The following is a 22,500-nucleotide window of genomic DNA, read 5'->3' as shown; positions in this document are numbered from 1 at the left end:
TTACTCCACCCACCCTTGCAGAGCTGATCCCGTCCACACCGGGCTTTAGTGGACCAGACAGCCTGTGCTCGTGAAGACTGGCTGATCACTGAACTTATGAAGCGCTGTAATGGGAAGTCGTCTAATATTTAGATGTTAGTCCCGGCTCCCATTAGCGTCTGATCGTGGTGAACTGCAGATGTGCAGCGGTGTCCCAGCGGGAGGAGGAACTGGGTCAGGAGGAAGCCGAGAGCAGTGTCACAGTAATGCTCTCACTTTCCCCTCAGTAACAACTTCACCAGCCAGTGCTTTAATCTCTCTGACATGTGCACTCCAGCAGCCGGCGCCCGGAGACACGCGTTCCTAAAATTCCGGTATTAAAATAACACAAAATAACTACATTTAGGGATGCACCGATATGAACATTTAGGTCGATGCCGATACTTCTTTATATTTGAAAGCCGATAACCGATATTATAGGCCGATAAATCTAACTCAAAGTTTTTATCTAATTTGAGAGCCTGATTACAAAAGCAAGTTAACCATTAAAAGCCATGTCCCAAACACACAATTATAATGTTCTCAGGATAGTGTTATGTAGCCGATGTGACAGACTTGTGTTGCACTGATCTGTCATTTTCTTTTTTTAAGTGATTTCAATCATATTTCAAGCAATTCATAACCCTCATGTTGAACCGTGTGTCTCTGAAGAGTCTCAGACGAAGGAAATAATGCATTATTTATCAGCTTTATTATAAATGTCACAAAAAAGACTTTTTAGGGCTAAACCCAGGGCTAATAGAGCCACACACACACACACACACCGCTGTGCAGAGACGGCTCCTGACACACACACACAGAGAGGATTAGTCATGGAGAATTAGCATCTCGAAGCCTAACGAGCGGAGGAATCCCGGATCTCAGTGACGGACCACAGAGAGTATTCAGCTTTACAGCAGCTCGAGAGTAAAGTTACTGTCCAGATGAAGTTAGTTGTGATTGATTCACTTCCGCTGTAAAGATCATTAGTTATTAACTTAGCGGCCGCTAACACGACACCGTTCTACAGAGAACAGTGTTTGCTGGAGAACACACACTCTGAACAGGATCTGGTGCAAGCGGTGGATTGTTTCTGAAACACATGATCAACTCCGTGTAAACTTCTAAACCCTGAATCTCTGTTATAACTTAAAATTTGTTGAGATAACTTAAATATCCAACTTAACTAAACTAAACTAAAGTTAACTAAACTTAATATTTTAAGTCAAGCATGAACACTTACTTTTTAAAGTTGAAACAATGTTGGATTTTAAGTTGTGATAAATAATCGCAGCAATTATAGTCTTTCTTTACAAATTTACCTCACCAAAGTATTTGTCTGGCCGTAAAAAAATCATAATATATACTATATCCGTGCATTCATTATTAAAGGGACAGCAGCCTCATAAACTGTTGCCATCCGTTTCATTAATGTTAATAAATAAATAAATCTTTAATGTGAATCAATATTTACAGCATTCAGTGACGACTATACAGTGTTTTAATTTTACATTTGATTCGATTTCGGTAGTATTTCTTACAACGTTAAATATAACAGTTTATTTAATTTATAACAGCAAACACCTTTAACCCTGTTCCTGATCTACACTCAGATTAAAGCGCCGTTGATCTGAACAATAACTGTCTTCTGTACAGCTGGACTGAATTTGTTTCATAATTGATGAATTTTGCAACATTAACATGTAATTCTGCTGATTATTACTGTGAAGCTGACTCACTGTGTGTCGTGTAAAGCGCTGTAGAAATAAAGCTGATGTGTTTATCGGTTGACCACAATCTTCCATTAGAGAAATAGCCAATCATATTCATAATAATACTCCTGTGTGTTGAGTCTTTGATTACTGTACGGATGAAATTAAACTACATGTTCTCACTGCAGGGTTAGGGTTTGGCTGAGGGTCAGTTGTGTGTAATGCATCATTTACTGTTATTACTACGGTAAGTACATGTAACACACGTAACAAGGACACTCACATACAGTGTTACTAGACTTTCAGAGAACATCCAAAGTAACGTTTCTATAATGTTTGAAGGTTCAAAAACTGGATGTTATAAACATTCAAAGAACATTGATAAATCATGTTTTCATAACTTGATGAGGTTAGCAAACACTGTTAGAACACATTTCCGTTAGCAGAATCTCCCAGTATAAGCGGCGGTCACAGCGGTGGGGTCGTGCTAGTAAACGTCACAATATGCCCTACTTAACAGCTTAACTACAATCTTAACAAATCTTACATTGTTTCTGCTGTGACAAAGCTGTCACACACACACACACACACACACACACACACACACACACACACACACACACACACACGTTCCTGCTGGACACACAGGACAGGCCAGCCTTCTTAAACATTAGTGCTAACTGGAGCTTGACTAGCCAGCGAGAGACGGCGTTTCAGACACTGCGCGTTTTGTGTTCCTTCACATCCAGAGAGCGGACACATATCTGACCTGACAGGAACACACACACACACACATCTCTCCACGGTCACGCTCCACTTGTCTGCTTTCAGAGGACACACACTTAACAGATGAACACAATAAAACACAGACGCCGCACTGGTCTCGCTCGCTATCAGTGTTCATCATCAAACTGCACTTACACACATTATACTATATATAATAAGTGAAAACTCAACACTCCCGGATGAGTTCGCGCGAGCTTAGGCCATCAGTGTGCACTTACGATGGGGAATTGTGTAATGTGGACTTTTCTCTGCATGCTCTTGGAGACAGTGCCTATAGACCTGCATTATATGACTGACAGATAAGAACGGCTTGACCTAAAAATATAAAAATTGAAACTACTGCGGAGACAAAGACACCGACATCTTGGATGCACTTCAGGTAAGATAAAACACACCAACATTTAATTTCAAAGTGAACTCTCCCTTTAATGTTGTGAAGCCCAGGGGAGAAGGAGTAAGTGGAGATCTGGGGGTGATGGACAGGTTGATCCTGCCTAACGAGACCCGACTGACGAGCTCATTAGAGGAGCACATGATCACCGTGATCCATGAGTAATCATCCTCACAGGACACATCATCGCTGCAGCGCATGGGAACGTGAGTCAGGAAGGGGTTAAACCGAAGCGTTCCCACACCTCCTCTCTAATCCCAGCAGAGAAAGACTTCATTCACGGGATTAAGTCGCACTGGACGCTTGACAAAACGTCCTCTTAACGGTTTATTAGTCTGTCAATCACAGCCTCGGTGTGTGTGTGTGTGTGTGTGTGTGAGAGAACTGTGAGTCTGAAAGACAAACATATCGAATGTGGAGGCAGAGCTCTCTGTGCTTCAGAACACAAGCGGACGCCTGACGTCTCGAAGGGGAAGATGGGTCGCCTGAACACACACCTCCGGAATCTGTGTGTACGACTGACCCACATGCAGAACACACACCGTCACGCACACAGAGTTCACAGTGTCCTGGCGCAGTCGTTTTCTGTCTGGATCTGTCACTGGAGCAACATGCTCACGTTAGCTCAAGCTTCTGAGAAGATCAATAATGATCCCAGTAATGTCATGTTTTACTGGATCTGTTCCATGGTAAACTCAGGAACTGAAGACATGAAGAGACGGGAGAAGATTTACAGCAGCCAGAACCTGAAATATCTCATCAATATGAAAACAATCATTCAAATAACATATTCTCAAATGTACCTATCAGTGATGTGCATGTTTATGAAGGAGTCAGTGGATGAGACTCTCCGTGACATACACAGCTCCTTTAGATTAGCCATCGGGCTAAAATTACAATTAAACTTGCTGTAGCTTAAGTGACTAGCTTGTTTTTCAACAGACAAACTGAAGTTTTGTTCAAAATACTTGTAATACACACACAGATTAATATGTGAACTGGATTTTAATACACACACAGATTAATATGTGAACTGGATTGTAATACACACACAGATTAATATGTGAACTGGATTGCAACATTTAGGGTTCGTATAAATAACTTTTAGAATCTGAAATGAGATTAGATTCTCTCCGATTGGCAGAAATATAAACACACCTAATAACACAGATTTGACTCTAACTAGCAAAACTAGAGCGGGGCGATAAAACGATAACAATAATTATCGCAATATAATTTTCCTCAATGAAACAATAACAAGAGTTCGATTTAATGTTTATGCGGTAAAAGCGGAACGAAAATACTCCAATCTCGAATCTCCATCCTTTACATGATGTACTGTAGTAACACTAATGTGGCAGAAATGTGGGGATTTTATTAATGTAGACATGTATTAAAGCAGTAATGGAATATAATTACAGTATTTTGTGATTACTAGATAATAAATGGTTTAGGCTACTGTTTTTATACAAATAATAGTTACATTTGACCGTTATATTAAGGTGCTGAATGGTGGTTATCATGGTCTAAATATATGATACTATGAAAGACCAATAGTTAATTTTAATAAAACTCACAAAGTCAGAATATTTAAATTTTACCATATAAAAATGAGGTTGTTCTTTTTTTCTTTTTTTTTGGTAATTAATTATATATATATATGTATATCTGTATCCCAACTCAAGCAACTGTCAAACGTGCATTTCTCAGAGAAATAACATGTAATGCTATTAATCCTGCAGCTGGAGATGCGCGTCATCAACGGGACATAAACCTGTTAGATGTAGTGTTTCTTGTAAAAGTTCAAAGTGTTTGTCATTTTCTGACAATAAACATGAGTTACATGCACAATTAACGGTCTGGCTTCTACAACTTTAACTTAGGAGCAAAAATCTGCCTTAAAACTTGAAAGAAATACAGATTTGACATTTATCGTGATTATTTTTTATCAAAGTAAAACTGAAGCGCTCCTGACAGGCCTCTCCTCCTCCAGAGACACGCCGTGGCATGTTTCCCTTCAGCTACTGTAGATATGAGCACACACACACACACACACACACACACACACTACAGATCGCATGTCAGACATAATCCTGTCTCGCTTCAACAACAGGGTTCGTACAGATGCTGGAAAACCTAGTTCCACTGTTTTTGGTTTTCCAGGAATGCAATCAGAGATCTCACTTATCAAACAATATCTTTATTATCTTCACATTCAGTTCATTTATAGCCTCAAATAAACATGAATGAACATCAGAAGGAATGTTGTTTTAACCGCGGAAAGACGTCAGTACACTCCGCTTCTCAAGCTCACATCCTCCCATGTTCATCTGCTAACTCTCCTGACTGCTGTGTCGGACAAAATGGCGGATGGCGAAGTATGATTGGTCAGATCACCTGTCAATCAAGCTCCCTGCGAAGGGTCACTTGCGCTCCAGTGGGTCGGGCTAATCCAAAAGAAGTGAAAACAGGGGGGAGTTCTGAAGACAGGCTGTTACCTGTGACACAGGGGTGCTCTGAAAACACCCCATCAGCAATTAGTGCTTTCCACCTGACGACATTAACACGGCAAAAAATCGGAATTTTGGTGGAGCCAGAACGCATCGAGCTATAAATCGACTAGTCGACTGGGAGATTGCAGCCCTACTTACTAAAGCAGAGCGAGAGCAAACACACACAAGCCACTGAAGACATGATCTAGCGTCTGACCCGTGTGACATAAAATAGACTGAGTAAATCTGTGTTAAAATAATAAAGCAACACACAATACATCTGGATGATGTCATGTGACCCATTGGCCAACACTGAGTGCTTCAGACACACAGCTGAAGTGTTGCTCCAGTGTCGCGTTACACAGATAATGAGATTACACGTGTGTAAAGTGGATTAGTCGTGTTCTCCCAGCCAGAGGTCAGTCCGCTGCAACACACACCAACACACTCGCAATCCCCGCTCTGGACCACACATGCCAGTTCACGGACCAGAGGAGAAGCCTGTGTGTCTGGATCAATCTCCCATGAGCTCTCTGTTCAACATGACAGAGTTTATGACTGAAATACAGCTTGACCCAAATACATAAAACATGCCATCACACATCAGCCGAGGGTTTACTAGAGCAACCGTGAAGCCTTGCGGCGCGAGCAGTGTGTCCGGTTTGGCATCTGATGCACATGGAAGCATGTTTCCACTAGAGATGCACCGATTGGTCGGCTGGTGACCGGAATTAGCCGAATTACACGTGATCGGCACGAGCGGCGGCCGGACGATTTTATGCCGGTCAAATGCACTCGGCGCGCATGATTAGCACCGCGCAACATCAGCCTCACGTTTGGGTAAATTATGTTCTATAAAAAAATATATATAGCACATAAACATCTGTGTGTGCTGTAAAGTGGTATAATCGGAACCGGGAGGTCGAACTCTGGCCGGAAATTGTAATCGGTGCATCTCTAGTTTCCACCATGGAAAAAGAAAAAGAAAAAGTAATATATATATCTCACTTTTTCTTTAAAAATATATCTTTATATCAGACTTTTCTTCTCAGAATTGTGAGATATAAACTCTAAAGCTTCAATAGATATATGGCCCAATATGCAACATAAATCACGGATCTTCATTATAAAGCCATCGACTTTATTCATTAGGCTAATTGATGTTCCTGATCTTATTGTGATCGATTCATCATCAGTGCACATTATTACACGTTTGTCATGATCTATATATAATAAAACAAACAATATCCTATATCCTATAAATGTATCCTATTTGAGTTTATGAATGAATTAAACCAATGAAAGCGTCCGTCTCTGTCATTAGAAGTTAAACAGAGAGAGACTCGAGCGTCCAGTGAGCGAGAGGTTTGTTTAGCAGTCATTAAGAGTGTGTTTCAGCTGTTCAGTGTCCACACACACACACACACACGCTCCAGCGCAGAGAAAAACACACACTTCAGATGTAAAGATTCCTGTGTGTTTATGAACTACAGCACATTCATGGACAAAACTATTCACGGAGTCTTAATGTCCAACCTGTCACTCACATGAGATCAGCCAATAGCAAACCACAACCATCCAATCAGTTCCCCACAGACACAGTCAAGCCCCGCCCACATGTGTTCTGGTTCCGGAAGCGCTTCTCGATATACGGCACACTAGAGGAGAGAAGACCAGCACAACTTCACTTTCATGAGGACTTTAATAGAAAATTAATATTCAATATTATTATTGATATCGACTGCACTGACAATATCAGTTAAGATCTAATGTGTTTCAAAATTCTTTCATAATTGATGAATTTTACAACATTATGGAAATAATAATGGCATTATCGTCACATGTGGCTGTGTGTGATTCTGGATCAGTCAGGCTTGTAAACAGCAGGACATTCACACACACACACTCACACACTCGAACACACACACACACACACACACACTCGAACACACACACTCGAACACACACACACACACACACACTCGAACACACACACACACACAGTCGTGTGTTCTCCCTCCTGCTGTTCAGAACATGAGTCTGCGTTCAGGAGAAGTGACGTGCGTGACAGGACTGGATGTTAATCTGGATGTCTGCGCTCTCGACATCACAGTCTGACAGGACCAGTTACCCAGTGACAGACCAGGGGCCTCATTTATAAAGCTTGCGTACGCACAAAACGGGGCTGAAAACATGCGTACGCCAGTTCCTGCGCAAAAGGTGGGATTTATAAAGAAAAACTTGACGTGGTGAAAATATGCGCACCTCCACGCAAACTCTGACCCATGCGTACGCACATTTTGGAGACGGAGCAGTTTGGCGACACCGATGGTGAGCTGGAGTTAAATGTCTTTTTGCTCACTTTTAGACAGAAAATCGAAATAAAATTATACATATACAGAAAGATAATAGCTACAAATATAATTTCACTCACCAAGCCTATCACTTGAAGGAAATATCCACACCTTAAATGTCCGCGCCAGCGAGCACGTTGGGCCGTTAGTGAAACAGACGCATATATCTAACAGCAGATGAAGTAAAACTGTAAATCTTCATTATGAGTCCTAATCATAAATAGGCTACAGTGCATGTTCACATTCACAATAACAGTTTAAATAAAATAATGATTTAAACTATGCTTTATTTCTGATATAAACATTTAGATTAATCTCATTAATGGAGTCAAACACTTAAACTACATGAAATTTACTAAAAATAATAATAATAATATATATATATATATATATAGCCTAGGCCTATTCAAAAGATAGCCTATAAATATTGGTTGTGGATGCAATGCTTTTGAACACTTTTCCTTTGGCATGCTGTGTTTTAATGTTTTAACTACAGAGATAATGCTTATCATGATAATAGCAGATTGTGCAAACATAATGCACAACATTATCTATGTTTCCATTACAAATATAAATAAATTAAAAATACTATTTGGCCAGTGGAAAAGATTGAGAAAAACTTTCTCTGAAATATATTTTACACTATTTGATTTATTTATTGCAAAACAAGGCAAGGATAGGCTACTAAATGATTTTTATTAATGTAATGTGACAGCACATCCGTATTTCATATTTTCCTAATGTCGTGTACCGTTAAACATGTTATCACGTGGATGAATAATCATATGCAAATGATATGCAGATGAGGACATAGTAAAACTAGGCGTTGTAAGCTCATATATGGTTATTTCGGGGAGGAGACGTATGTTCACAATCTTCCGCTGAGTGGGATTTATAAAGTGAATCCTGCGCAGGTTCTGGCGTACGCACGGTTTTATAAGTCTGAATATTTTTTTGCGTACGCCATTATTGGCTTTCGGGCGCACGAACACTTTTAGTAACGATCCTACGCACAGATTTATAAATGAGGGCCCTGATGTGAACGGAGAATTCCCAGCGTTACTCTGCATTAATCAAACTGAGTTCTGCATTATATGGATCAATCTCATGAACACATGTGGGCGGAGCTTGACTGTGTCTGTGGGGGACTGATTGGATGGTTGTGGTTAGCTATTGGCTGATCTCATGTGAGTGACAGGTTATAGCCCCGCCCACATCATCAGAGAAGAGAAGCTGCAAGAGGAACTTATTCTCTTCAACATTATTAACACAATAATGATGTGCACCTGTAAATCATTACCGTTAGGATTTTTAATACTTTACTGAATAGTTTAAAGCTCTTTGATCAGATGTTTATATGAACAGGCTTCGTGATTATTCAGAAATATCTCATGTAAAGCTCAGATGAGAAACGTTTAGTGTCATAAATCTGTGTTTTTGTCACATTACGACTCTTCAGCGTTCAGCAAAATCTGAGAACACCTTCTTCCACAGGGGACATTTGCTCATGATTAATGCCATTTATGATTAATGCCATTTATGATTAATGTTGCTCATGATTGATGCGGTGTGACACCGGTGCGACTGCAGTTCAGGAGGAGCAGTGCCGATGTAAACTGCAGGGCATTCTGGGCTCAAATACCTCGTGCTCAGACGGACACTTGCTAATATTTAACTTCTCAAATAAAGTCTGGGTTACTTCTAGCTATTGAACATTTCTTTAATTAAAAAGTTAAATGTTAACCTATTTATTTATTTTTAAGCCCATGTCATCAACAAGACCGTCTTCATGGTGAGACCGAAGTGAAGAACAAACACATTTATGTCCAATATTCTAAAATACATTCAAGTTGGTACATTTTTAAATACATCAGTTTCAATTTCTCTAAATAAACAGTGTGTGTTTACAGTGAAAGCGTTGGAGTTGTACAAGGAAAGATGCACAGAATCCAATTTTTTTAAATCCAACCTAAAAACTGAGAACACAGAGTGACAGGTCTGAACCAATATCCCAGTCACACACACACACACACACACACACACACACACACACACACACACACACACACACACACACACACACACACACACACACACACACACACACACACACACACACTCTCACTAACACATGCATGCATTCATACACACACACACTTATAAAGAATCTCATTCGCACCAATCACAAACTCACACTGACACATTGTTGACTGTGATGAAGTCTGTAGCTGAACTAGTGTAAGTTATGAGTTATGAGTTATGAGGCCATCTGCCACACAGACAAACAACTGGCCACAGCTGCAGGACTTCCTCCACATCACTTCCTGTCCACACAGGAAACCAGCGTTCCCGCTCTATACGGATTCTCCATCCACGAGACCTTGATCTCAGTTCCTGCGTCAGAAACTCCACGCAAGCGCTTTCCTGAGCGTCTCGTCAGAACGGATCAGAGTCCTGAGGTCAAAGGTTAACCGCTAACATCAGACCGACCTCACAGGAAGATGCTGCTAACGGCTGACTCCGGGCCCAGACAGGAACATGTTTATTTGGCAGAGATGAGTGATTAAACCCTGAGCTACTGTACATCAGCACCATCATCACACCAGTGGGAGTGAACACAGGGAAGGAATTCTTCAGTAAAATCTAGTTGTTGTAAATTGTCCTGAATACTGCGGTTGGCATCATCCCCCCTGTGGGAGTCAGGCAGGGGTTCAGACAGCGAGAGCTACTGTGTCTGCACTTCCTCATTCTGCACTCTCAGAACCGTGTTTCCTGATTACTGTGAGCTTGTTATGATGAACCCCAAACATTCCTTTAAATGATGTCATTGAGGACACACACACACACACACACACACACACACACACACACACACACACACACACACACACACACACACACACACACACACACAGGTTCACTATCTGATGGTGGGCTCTCCACAGATGTAATGGTTTATACTGTGTTCTGTCCCCTGTAGGGCTGTGCCGATGGACGATGGAAAGCCCGGATGAAGCATAGTCGGGTTATTTAAATAACGAAATTATATTTTTTTAAGTAGAAAATAGTATTTATGTAAAGTAGAGTTCTGCTGCCCGACCCGAGCCCGACGGGTCCTGAAAAACTCTCTGGATTCGGGTCCGGGTTAATGTTTAATGAATAGCCTCGGTTCGGGTTTGTAAGGAAAACTGTAGGCTGTACAGATATACAGTTTGCGTGCCGTGTGCTTGTGATCGTAATTAGATGAGCGCGCGCGAGAGAAAGAAGCCTACGTGCGCCACCGTCCTCTGACTGCGGTGTTGTGACTGATATTAGGGCTCCAGACTGACCAAAATTTGAGTGTGTGCGACTGAATTTTACATCCAGCCGCACATTTGCGACCAGTAAATTTGTCCCTTTTTTTTCTTTCTTTTTTTTTTTACACGTTAAACGTGGAAGGGGCTTATCAATGAATCCGGAATGTGTGGCAGTGCGAGAAGAATAGGGAATGGCCACTGTGAGTGGCTAATGTGTGGAGGAGGAGGGTCCTAGAGATAATCGAGCGCGCGTTTAAACGTCTGTAGGAAGGAGACGGAGACAAATATCACAACCTGCTATGTGCGTCTGAGCCACGAGCAAGCGAACTATTGACTCGTTCTTCCGACCTGCGGCTACTGTGCCAGTTAAATTCACTTGCTGGCTTCTCAAATAAAACATTACAACAGCGATAATAATAAAAAAACGTGAAGAAAACGATTACTCTTTGTGCATTGTTCAATGTGAGTGCCAAATGCTCGAACATGACCTGTCATTTACGCCGTCATCACCCGGGAGTTGATCGCGCACGAGCGCAGGCGAGACCTGAACTGCAGACGTTACCATCGGTGTTTAAACTAAACTCATTTATGTTGCCAATGCAAACATTCAAGAGCAAGACGTGAAAGAGAACTCGCGTGTAGATTTGTGCGCGCGCGCGTGTGTGTGTGTGTGTGTGTGTGTGTGTGTGGGAGTGTGTGTGTGTGCGCGCGCGTGTCTGTGTGTATGCGTAGGTTACTCATCTCGGACAGCGCACAAATATTATCTTTCAAGTCTTGCTCTTGAATGTACAAATTCACACAAAAAGTATGTCAACGTGTCCGTCTTGATGAGTATCCTAGCAGACATAGTCTCTGTTATGCCTTAAGTGAACATGTATGAAGAAAGACACTCACAGCATCGGTGTAGGCCTACTGAATCAGCTCTGAATTAAATAGCTTTTATAACTTTAATAAGGATTCATCTTTAATTTATACAGTCAAATATGCAATGTTATTTTACATTTGATTATTTAATTCAATTTCTGTACCTGAAAACTAATGTTAGACCTGAAAAGCATATTTTATTTTATTAGTAGGCTAGGCTATCTTTTCTCTATTGTATGTATTTATTTGTGCTTTTGCTTGTGGGTAGATTATTTCTTAATTTTTTTGACAGTAGTCTTTTTTCCCCCTGAACATAACACCGAAATCATACCGACACCGTGAACCTAAAACCGTGATACAAACTGAACCGTGTCCGTGAGCTATTTGAAACGTTGCAGCCCTAGAGCAGTGCCACAGTCGGATGATGATTCAGAGAGAGAGGTTTTAGTGGTGTAAAAGGCTGAACCACCATCTTCGGTAAGACTGGCGGTGAGAATTCAGCTGGTGGAGGTAGTGCTGTAAGGAGACGAACTCCATGAACTGTGAATGTTGCAGTCGCTACCCCATAACTGCGGGGAACACGAAGTTTGCCGACAGTGCAGACACTTCACAGTTTAAACACAATACTCTTTTTAATAACAATCTTATCCTCCAGCATAGAGTATGCGGTGTTAATAAATCAACTGCCGGTTGCTTTTAGAAGACAAGAGGCTGTAACGTTAAATCAGAGCGCAAAGCCATTGTAATTGCTGCATCTATTATCAAAGTATTTATTAGTAATACACTGGAAATTAGTAGAAATGTGAATATTTGGTTAGTATGCTGATTTACGGTGTGTGCTCCTAAATTTCCTGGTTGTGCTCCTAAAATGTTCAGTTAGGGGCCACTGTGCTCCTAGGGAAAAAAGTTAGTCTGGAGCCCTGGATATAGCGCACGCGGGAGCACACGCGCAAAACAGTACTGAAAAATTATATATGAATCATTTTTATTTGATCATATATCATTTTACAGAACTGTTTTGTGCATGAGCTCCCGCGTGCGCTATATCAGTCACAACACCGCAGTCAGAGGACGCGCTGAAACATCCACTCTCGACGCGGTCCTCTTCCTTCAGAACTCGTAGCCTATGAGATATTAGTGTACATCGTTTTTGAAGTAATTTTAAAGTTTAATGTTTGACTGTTTCACCTGTTCAACCACATCGAAGTTTCGTAATTAGTAAGTCCGTGCCTTTTCTCTTTTTCTCTTATGTGCTGCCTGATGAGGGGGCGCTGTGGCTCGGTGAAGCGGTGTTTACATGTTCCCTATTTTTTTATAGGCCCTACCCATCACACACACACACACACACACACACACACACACACACACACACACACACACACACGGCTCTCTCACTCCTACACCAGCAGTGGCATCAGCAGTAACCGAGATGATGCACAAAAAGTGAAAATTAAAAGATGGAGAAATGAAAGAAACCTCACTGCACTCACTGTCACACACACACTACTCTCTCTTCTATCCAGCGAGCGCTGTCTGGAAAAAAAAGTGATGACACGTTACACAACACTACTCTCTCTTCTATCACGCGAGCGCTGTCTGACAGCAGGAGTACGGCAACAGAACAGCCTGAGCTCAGAGCCGGAGACACAGAATCATATGTTGAGTTACTCAGTTTCACAGAAGAATGCATGTGACATCTTGATAAGTCGAGGCAAATTCACTGAGATCACCAGTTATTAAAGGCACAGGTCATCATTTACTCTCCCTCAACACTCCTGTCTTCTGCTGAACACAAAAGAAGATATTTTGAAGAATGTAAGTAAAGTAACCAAACAGTTTAAATACATTCAACACCAGACATTTTCTACACACACGTTTCCGGCCCGCTTCTGAGTGACAGGATATCATCGGCCCTGATCATTGGCTGTTTTAAAGAATTGGTCGATAGTGAAGGTAATTAATTGCTTTTATTGGCCGATACGAATAGCGGAGCATCGCTACTTAGACCCGACACAGAGCGAGATCATCCCTCTCAGGGTCACAGGTCGTGTAAATCTGCCCCGAATCATAAAGCTGTCCGACTATAATCCGTGTTTTGCGAGCGCTGGAATCAGCGAGAGTGTGTGTTGTTGGGATTGAGAGCCATTGCGTGAGAAGAGTGTGTGGGGGGGCAGCTGTAGCGCAGATATGAAATATGGGTTACAACATAAACACACACACACACACACACGGATGGTGACAGAAGCGGGGGATGGAGTGAATGATTATGTGACATGATTATGAGATCACATGACCTCTGACAACAGTTAGTCCATTACACTCACTAGTTTGTTTATCTGGAGTTTTTTTTTTTTTCAATTAATTTCAATTAAAATCAGTTCAGCTTTACTGGCGTGAGAATTGGAGTGTAGTATCAGCGAAGCATTTTAAGGATATGTGAAAATGTTTTAGAAAAGATGTATAGAATTTTAAAAAGGCAAAACATTTTAATCACAAGGTTTAATCGCACGTTCAAAAATAAATACTCCTCACATTGAGTCAATCACATTTACACACTGCCTCCGAAACTTTCGTCCGTCATAAAAAAATATCGGATCGGGTTCAATTTTCTGCGTTTTCCGCACCCGTAGCTCAAGCATTCTGAGAGGTGTTTGGACAATTCAGAGCCGCCGAATGACGCATACGAAAATGTCAGACTCACAGCAGACTCCTTACACAGACAGTGTGCAAGGACCTTAAAGTCCCTGTAAAGGCAATCGTGAAAAAAATTCTAAACACATTATAAATGTTAGAAATGTATTGCTAAACCACATTACAAAGACTGTGAACTGTGAAATACTGAATTGTGGAGTTAGACCGTTAAACATTTTATCACCGTTGTTTTGTTAAGGATTTTTTGTGCGGGACTAAAACAGTGGCTCGCACTGGACCAGGAAACAGGAGCTCCTGACCCCACCCCTACTGTCACTGGAGCCACTGAGCTACTGACCCCGCCCCTACTGTCACTGGAGCCACTGAGCTACTGACCCCGCCCCTACTGTCACTGGAGCCACTGAGCTACTGACCCCGCCCCTACTGTCACTGGAGCCACTGAGCTACTGACCCCGCCCCTACTGTCACTGGAGCCACTGAGCTACTGACCCCGCCCCTACTGTCACTGGAGCCACTGAGCTACTGACCCCGCCCCTACTGTCACTGGAGCCACTGAGCTCCTGACCCCGCCCCTACTGTCACTGGAGCCACTGAGCTACTGACCCCGCCCCTACTGTCACTGGAGCCACTGAGCTCCTGACCCCGCCCCTACTGTCACTGGAGCCACTGAGCTACTGACCCCGCCCCTACTGTCACTGGAGCCACTGAGCTCCTGACCCCGCCCCTACTGTCACTGGAGCCACTGAGCTACTGACCCCGCCCCTACTGTCACTGGAGCCACTGAGCTCCTGACCCCGCCCCTACTGTCACTGGAGCCACTGAGCTCCTGACCCCGCCCCTACTGTCACTGGAGCCACTGAGCTCCTGACCCCGCCCCTACTGTCACTGGAGCCACTGAGCTACTGACCCCGCCCCTACTGTCACTGGAGCCACTGAGCTCCTGACCCCGCCCCTACTGTCACTGGAGCCACTGAGCTCCTGACCCCGCCCCTACTGTCACTGGAGCCACTGAGCTCCTGACCCCGCCCCTACTGTCACTGGAGCCACTGAGCTCCTGACCCCGCCCCTACTGTCACTGGAGCCACTGAGCTCCTGACCCCGCCCCTACTGTCACTGGAGCCACTGAGCTCCTGACCCCGCCCCTACTGTCACTGGAGCCACTGAGCTCCTGACCCCGCCCCTACTGTCACTGGAGCTACTGAGCTCATGACCCCGCCCCTACTGTCACTGGAGCCACTGAGCTCCTGACCCCGCCCCTACTGTCACTGGAGCCACTGAGCTCCTGACCCCGCCCCTACTGTCACTGGAGCCACTGAGCTCCTGACCCCGCCCCTACTGTCACTGGAGCCACTGAGCTCCTGACCCCGCCCCTACTGTCACTGGAGCTACTGAGCTCATGACCCCGCCCCTACTGTCACTGGAGCCACTGAGCTCCTGACCCCGCCCCTACTGTCACTGGAGCCACTGAGCTCCTGACCCCGCCCCTACTGTCACTGGAGCCACTGAGCTCCTGACCCCGCCCCTACTGTCACTGGAGCCACTGAGCTCATGACCCCGCCCCTACTGTCACTGGAGCCACTGAGCTACTGACCCCGCCCCTACTGTCACTGGAGCCACTGAGCTACTGACCCCGCCCCTACTGTCACTGGAGCCACTGAGCTCCTGACCCCGCCCCTACTGTCACTGGAGCCACTGAGCTCATGACCCCGCCCCTACTGTCACTGGAGCCACTGAGCTCCTGACCCCGCCCCTACTGTCACTGGAGCTACTGAGCTCATGACCCCGCCCCTACTGTCACTGGAGCCACTGAGCTACTGACCCCGCCCCTACTGTCACTGGAGCCACTGAGCTCCTGACCCCGCCCCTACTGTCACTGGAGCCACTGAGCTCATGAGCTCAAGGCTAGATTATTGTAATGCTCTACTGGGTGGTTGCCCTGCACGCTTAACAAACAAACTACAGCTGGTTCAAAACGCAGCCGCTCGAGTTCTTACCAGAACCAGGAAGTATGACCATATTAGCCCCGTTCTGTCAACACTGCATTGGCTGCCTATTAAACATCGTATAAATTTTAAAATATTGCTGATTACTTACAAAGCACTAAATGGTTTATCTCCGCAGTACTTGAGCGAGCTCTTAACGCATTATAGTCCTTCACGTCTACTGCCATCTCACAACTCCGGCCAGTTAATAATACCTAGAATATCAGAATCGACTGCTGGCGGTAGATCCTTTTCCTATTTAGCACCGAAACTCTGGAACAGTCTTCCTAACATTGTCCGGGAAGCAGACACACTCTGTCAGTTCACAGCTAGATTAATGTGGAGCCTACAAAAATGAATCCATTTTTTATTGCCTGTGTGTGAAGGGGTTGTAACCTCACAATAAAATGATCCACTTGGCGGGTTTTGCTATTACCTCTGAAAGCAAGTATTCCTATTTCTATGTGAAGCTCCGGGTCGGATTTGCCGCAAAATCCAGTGCCGTGACTGAGCCCTGCATGCGCGCTCCCGAGCGTCTCGCCTCTCGCCTCGTCTACTGACTGCACTCAACAGCGGCGACACTGCAACTGTATGACATGGAGTCTGCTAATACTAAGAAACGACCAGCACAACACAGACTCCAACACAAACTCCACATAATAATAAAAAACAAAGAAAGCATGCGTACTAGCACTCGCTTGTAAACGTATTGGTTGCAATCTGAAACATCACCGCTAGATGCCGCTGAAAACTCCACATAGCCCCTTTAAAGACACATCTCTTTGACCTAGCATTCACATAATAAATTATCGACTTCTATAATTCAATGTTTTTCGAGCATTCAATGTAATTCCTCTCACAGCCGCGAGCATCACCAATTTCCACTCGATTTCTCCCGAATGAAGCGATCATCCGCGAGCTCGTAACAGCAGACATCTCACCGCGTACGCCCGCCTTAAGTGAACATGTTTCCCCTGTAGCTAGAGTCTAGACTAGTGTTTTTGTAGGTCGTTTTTAAAGACTATTTAGCAGATGTGGGCCAGTATTGGTTATTTCTCAGATTTTGTTCAGCTTTTGGTTTACCTCAAAATAAGTGTGTAATACAGTAAATAACAGGCCTGCTGATCTGACATTAAGCGCTCCATGCTTTCCTATGGCTCTGTAATATTAGCTTAGTGTTACTGTTTAAATTAATATCAGAGAATGTCTAATAAGGGGAGAAGGTTCACTCTCGCTACACTTCCGGCTTCTGACTGGTTGCAGTTCCACTCTGATTCCATATGAGGGCGCTCACAGGACGAGTGCAGAATGAATGGAGGTCTATGGAGCTATACCCCTCAAAATCCACTTTTCTCAAGATATAATTTTTTGTCTAGTAATTTGAATGTTGTATTCGAAAGGAGATGCAAAGAAATTGCACATTGCTGGGTATTAGATTTTTTAGAGTCACTTATTTGCTTTAAAAAGTCTTTCAAAATGTCAATGACGTCATACACATCGTACGACCAGAGATACTGCTTTACGGCAATCCTTTAGTCACTGTGGTGCTTTCGCGCTCTGCACTTTCTTTTCTCTCGAGGCATCGCCAGCACAGCTGACACAGGTAAACACACGTGAATAATAGAATACATTCTGTTCCCGCTTCAGATACCACGATGCCATCAAGCGGTATCTCTGGTCGTAACCAGTCCTTCACTGACCAATCAGCGTTCATTAGCAGAATGCTAGCGTGTTATGGGCAACAACAACTCAACCTGTAAGAAATCGAAAGGACATAAGTACTCGTTCATTCAATTTTCGACCTATAACCCATGTTGAACTTGCCAAACCTACAATCAAATCTGAGATTTCTCAACGGCAATCGGCTGAAAGGGACAAATTTAGCCGTCTAGCCCCATAGACTCCCATTCATTTTGCACTCGGGGGTGATCGCCCCCAGTGGAACTCTGGTGGAACTACAACCAAAATTCGGTACAATAGGACTTAATAGGGAGTGAACAGGCTCTCCGTAGACGGGCTCTGTTAATATATTGATTTTTTGTTATTATACATTTAAAATTTTGCTCTGGACAATTTTTTATGTTTGTATTCAACATAATACCTTATTATCTCAATTAAATGTTCTGAAATTAATGTATATGTGACACAAAAAGCCTGTTTATTATTTTGGCCGGTAAAAAATATGCTTGGCTGGTGGATTTTTTCATCTACCGATCCCCGTGGCGGGTGAGCCAAAAAGTTAATTTCGGACCCTGATCTTAAGTGTATAATATTTAGTCTGAAAAGCTAAAGCCAGGAGTCACACATGATTGTCCCGAAGGAGTGCTTGAGCGGATCACTCCACGATCCCTCACTCACGCTCTCTTCCTCTACTCAGGCTGTTTTCCAATCCAAGGTTGAACTGCATTGTCTCATTGTGGACTCTTAATTGTGGCGTTTAATATCTCAGCTGCCTGATGAAAATCTCTCTCTCACACACATACGCTTATGTAAATGATGAAGGCGTCAGGCTGCTCGTGTCCTGTGAGGAGGAGGCGTATAGATGTGAACTCACACATGGAAACCAGATCTGAAGTCTGAGAGGAAATATTTGAATGTTGCTCATATTTCCCAGATAACAGGAGAATCCAGCGTTCAGGTCGTCTGGGAAATACCAATCATCTCATGTTAAAACCAACCGGTGTATATGTTTAGAATATTAACACACGACAGAGTTAAGGCAATAAAACAGGCAAAGCCATCCTAAAATTCAAAAGGCAGGAATATATTAATGTATAAAGACACGATTGTTAGTGAAAAATAATGTTATGTGTTAATGTAGGGGTTCCTCCAATAAAGATTTTTCTAGTCGACTTCATTTAAGCGAAGTACCTTCTACCTAAATGAACTACCTTCATTTACGGTAGTCATTCATTTAAGCGAATAGTCGACTAATTGCACATTCACATTAATTGTATTAAATATACAGTGGGGGAGGGGGGTATATATGTAATATCTTCATTAAATATGTAATATACAGTGCTGACATTGCTCTACATTAGAGAACCATAATATTGAGCCTTTAAAATATGAATTAGCACTCAAGCATAAGACTTGACAGGAAAAGTGATGATTGTGAACAGCAAGGAGACGTACAGGACATGTTAATAATTGATTGGCAGATTCATGTTTTCTGAGTCGGTGTCGGCCGTGGAGACGCCGATTCTCCGCAGTATTAGTCGACTCTATCCACAGAAATGCACGTTTAGTCGGATACATAATCTGAGAATATTTGTTTTCAAATTTGAATTGGTTCATTTTAAAGTAGACATGTCAAGCTTTCTATAGACATATAGAACATGCCTGTCAGGGAAGTATAAAGTATGATTTTCCATTAATTTTAGTGACGCGCTTCACAGAGGCCGAGGCGCAGAGACAGCGCATCCGGTTTGTTTCCTTTACCAAAGCACAAGTTGTGTTGTTGTGAGTGTACACAAATAAAAGTAGACTCTTTATGAGGTATTACTTTTCGCTTTTGGCATCTGGATATCCAGTCTGACACATGGACCATCGTTTAATGATCTGACCGTCACGGACTCCGAGACTTCCACACTTCCTCTAGAGTTTTCTGGAACTAACCACTAATTAAAATGTGTTGGACTGAGCCTCTTCTCGTCGACTAGCGTTCAGCTGACTGCTAGCGGGCAGCCCATGTCAAACATTTCATTTCTATTTTAAAAAAAATCAATTCACTATTATAGCACTGTACTGTTATTATTTAAATCTATTTAATCTCTCTGTTTTCCCCCCTAATCTTTTCCACAGACGTCCCTGGAACACAGTTAGAAAATCCCTGAAATATAAAACTGGAGTTCAGCAACTCAAAAACTCGGAGAGAGAGGAATCTGATCATGCATGAAAAACACATTCACACACACACTCCCACTCTCTCACACACACACACACACACTCCCACTCTCTCACACAAACACACACACACTCCCACTCTCTCACACACACACACACACACACACACACACACACACACACTCCCACTCTCTCACACACACACACACACACACACTCCCACTCTCTCACACACACACACACACACTCCCACTCTCACACACACACACACACAAACACACACACACTCCCACTCTCTCACACACACACACACACACACACACACACACACACACTCCCACTCTCTCACACAAACACACACACACTCTCACTCTCTCACACAAACACATTCACACACACACACACACACTCTCACTCTCTCTCTCTCACACACACACACACTCCCACTCTCACACACACACACACACACAAACACACACACACTCCCACTCTCTCACACACACACACACACACACACACTCCCACTCTCTCACACAAACACACACACACTCTCACTCTCTCACACAAACACATTCACACACACACACACACACACTCTCACTCTCTCTCTCTCACACACACACACACACACACACACACACACACAACTTAATGCTTTTAAAGGAGGCCCGTCACCGTTGAAAGCAATATAATGAAAGGTTCTTCTGGAGGCGGAAGGCTTCATATCTCTACAATAACACACACCACACATGAGCATGAGCAGAGCTGAACACAACATGCACTGGTAACAGCCGCTCACCGGCTCATGATGCTGACGGAACACAAACAACAAAAACAACAACAGGAGTTATGAAAGAGATGATGCGTCTCGGTTTACTTCTCCTTTCTTGCAGAGTTAAACCATCTCACCCAGTGTGAGAGAAGCAGCCTTTCCTCCGTCATGGGAAGTGATGTTGTGTTGTGATATGATATATACTGTTATGTTATGTTATGATATGATTATGTGATGTGATATCCTCACTGACAGCTCAATCACAGCTGAAAACTGACATCTGAACGATATTAAAGCTTTATACAGGATCTGGACTGTTCATTTACAAACAGTCTATCAGTATTCAGGAGATCTGAAGCTCATTTCCACAAACACTGATCATCTGCGGCCAATAAATGATGAATTCAGATCTCAACATCACAGCTCAACTCTTCCTGAAACCTTCAAATGAAAAATACGAGAAAACACAGAAATGCGTTATTATTATAGAAGCCCATTTCACATAAGGAAAAAATCATGCTTTTGAAAATCATTTAAAAAAATCGAAATTATACACTGTCATTTATGAGATAAAAAGTTGAAATTTATTACATACTAAGTTGAAATTGACATTAAAGTCGAAATTAAGACTTTAAAAGTCATAATTTCACCTTTTTATCTCATCATTTCGAATCATTTAAATCGCTTACTTTTTTGGTAACAATTTTAAGGTGACGTAGTTACACGTTACATGTATAGCAATAACAGTAAATTACGCATAATTACAAGTAACTAACCCTAAACCAAGTCTTAACCCTTAACCCTAACTAACTGGAGTAAACATGTAGTTATTGCACTTGTTTATGTAATTACACTGTAACAATGTCAACTTGAAAAAGTGTAACCAATTTGTTTTTACATTTTAAAATAATATCATCTTAATTATGACATACCAAGTCAGAACAATGACATATTAAGTCATTAGTATGTCATCATTTCGACTTATAATTAATTTCATAATTATGATTTAACATCAAAACATGATTTTTTTCCTCATGTGGCGGAAATGGGCTTCCATATGATCCAGACCGACTCAGGTAACTAGTGTGTGTGTGTGTGTGTGTGTGTGTGTGTGTGTGTGTGTGTGTGTGTGTGTGTCCAGGTGAAAAGATGTTACCTTTGAAACACATGATGAAGAAGGCTCGCAGACTCCCGTCGGGTCTCCGTGTCCGGCGTGTTGTTGTTCTGGAGCTCCTCTCGGTGTCGGTCCCCGGTGATCCGTCCATGTTTTCCGGGACGCGCAGGTGCAGCTGCGCAGGTCAGACGCGTTCACAAAGTGCCCAGAAATGACGGTTA

The 22,500-nt window shown here is 42.9% G+C and overlaps 1 protein-coding gene across 1 annotated transcript in view; it reads right to left on the bottom strand.

Annotated features, from left to right (window-relative positions):
- Positions 1-22,500, bottom strand: part of ptk7b (protein tyrosine kinase 7b) — a 62,519-nt gene that overhangs the window by 39,050 nt on the left and 969 nt on the right. Inside the window, exon 2 of the mRNA XM_079636292.1 lies at positions 22,322-22,476. Within this exon, the coding sequence (XP_079492418.1) occupies positions 22,322-22,430 (109 nt within the window). The 5' untranslated portion in view covers positions 22,431-22,476. The remainder of the gene's footprint in view (positions 1-22,321; positions 22,477-22,500) is intronic.

This window comes from Phoxinus phoxinus (assembly GCF_949152265.1).
Source record: "Phoxinus phoxinus genome assembly, chromosome: 14".
Taxonomy (NCBI): domain Eukaryota; kingdom Metazoa; phylum Chordata; class Actinopteri; order Cypriniformes; family Leuciscidae; genus Phoxinus; species Phoxinus phoxinus.
This window is presented reverse-complemented; position numbering and strand designations above follow the sequence as displayed.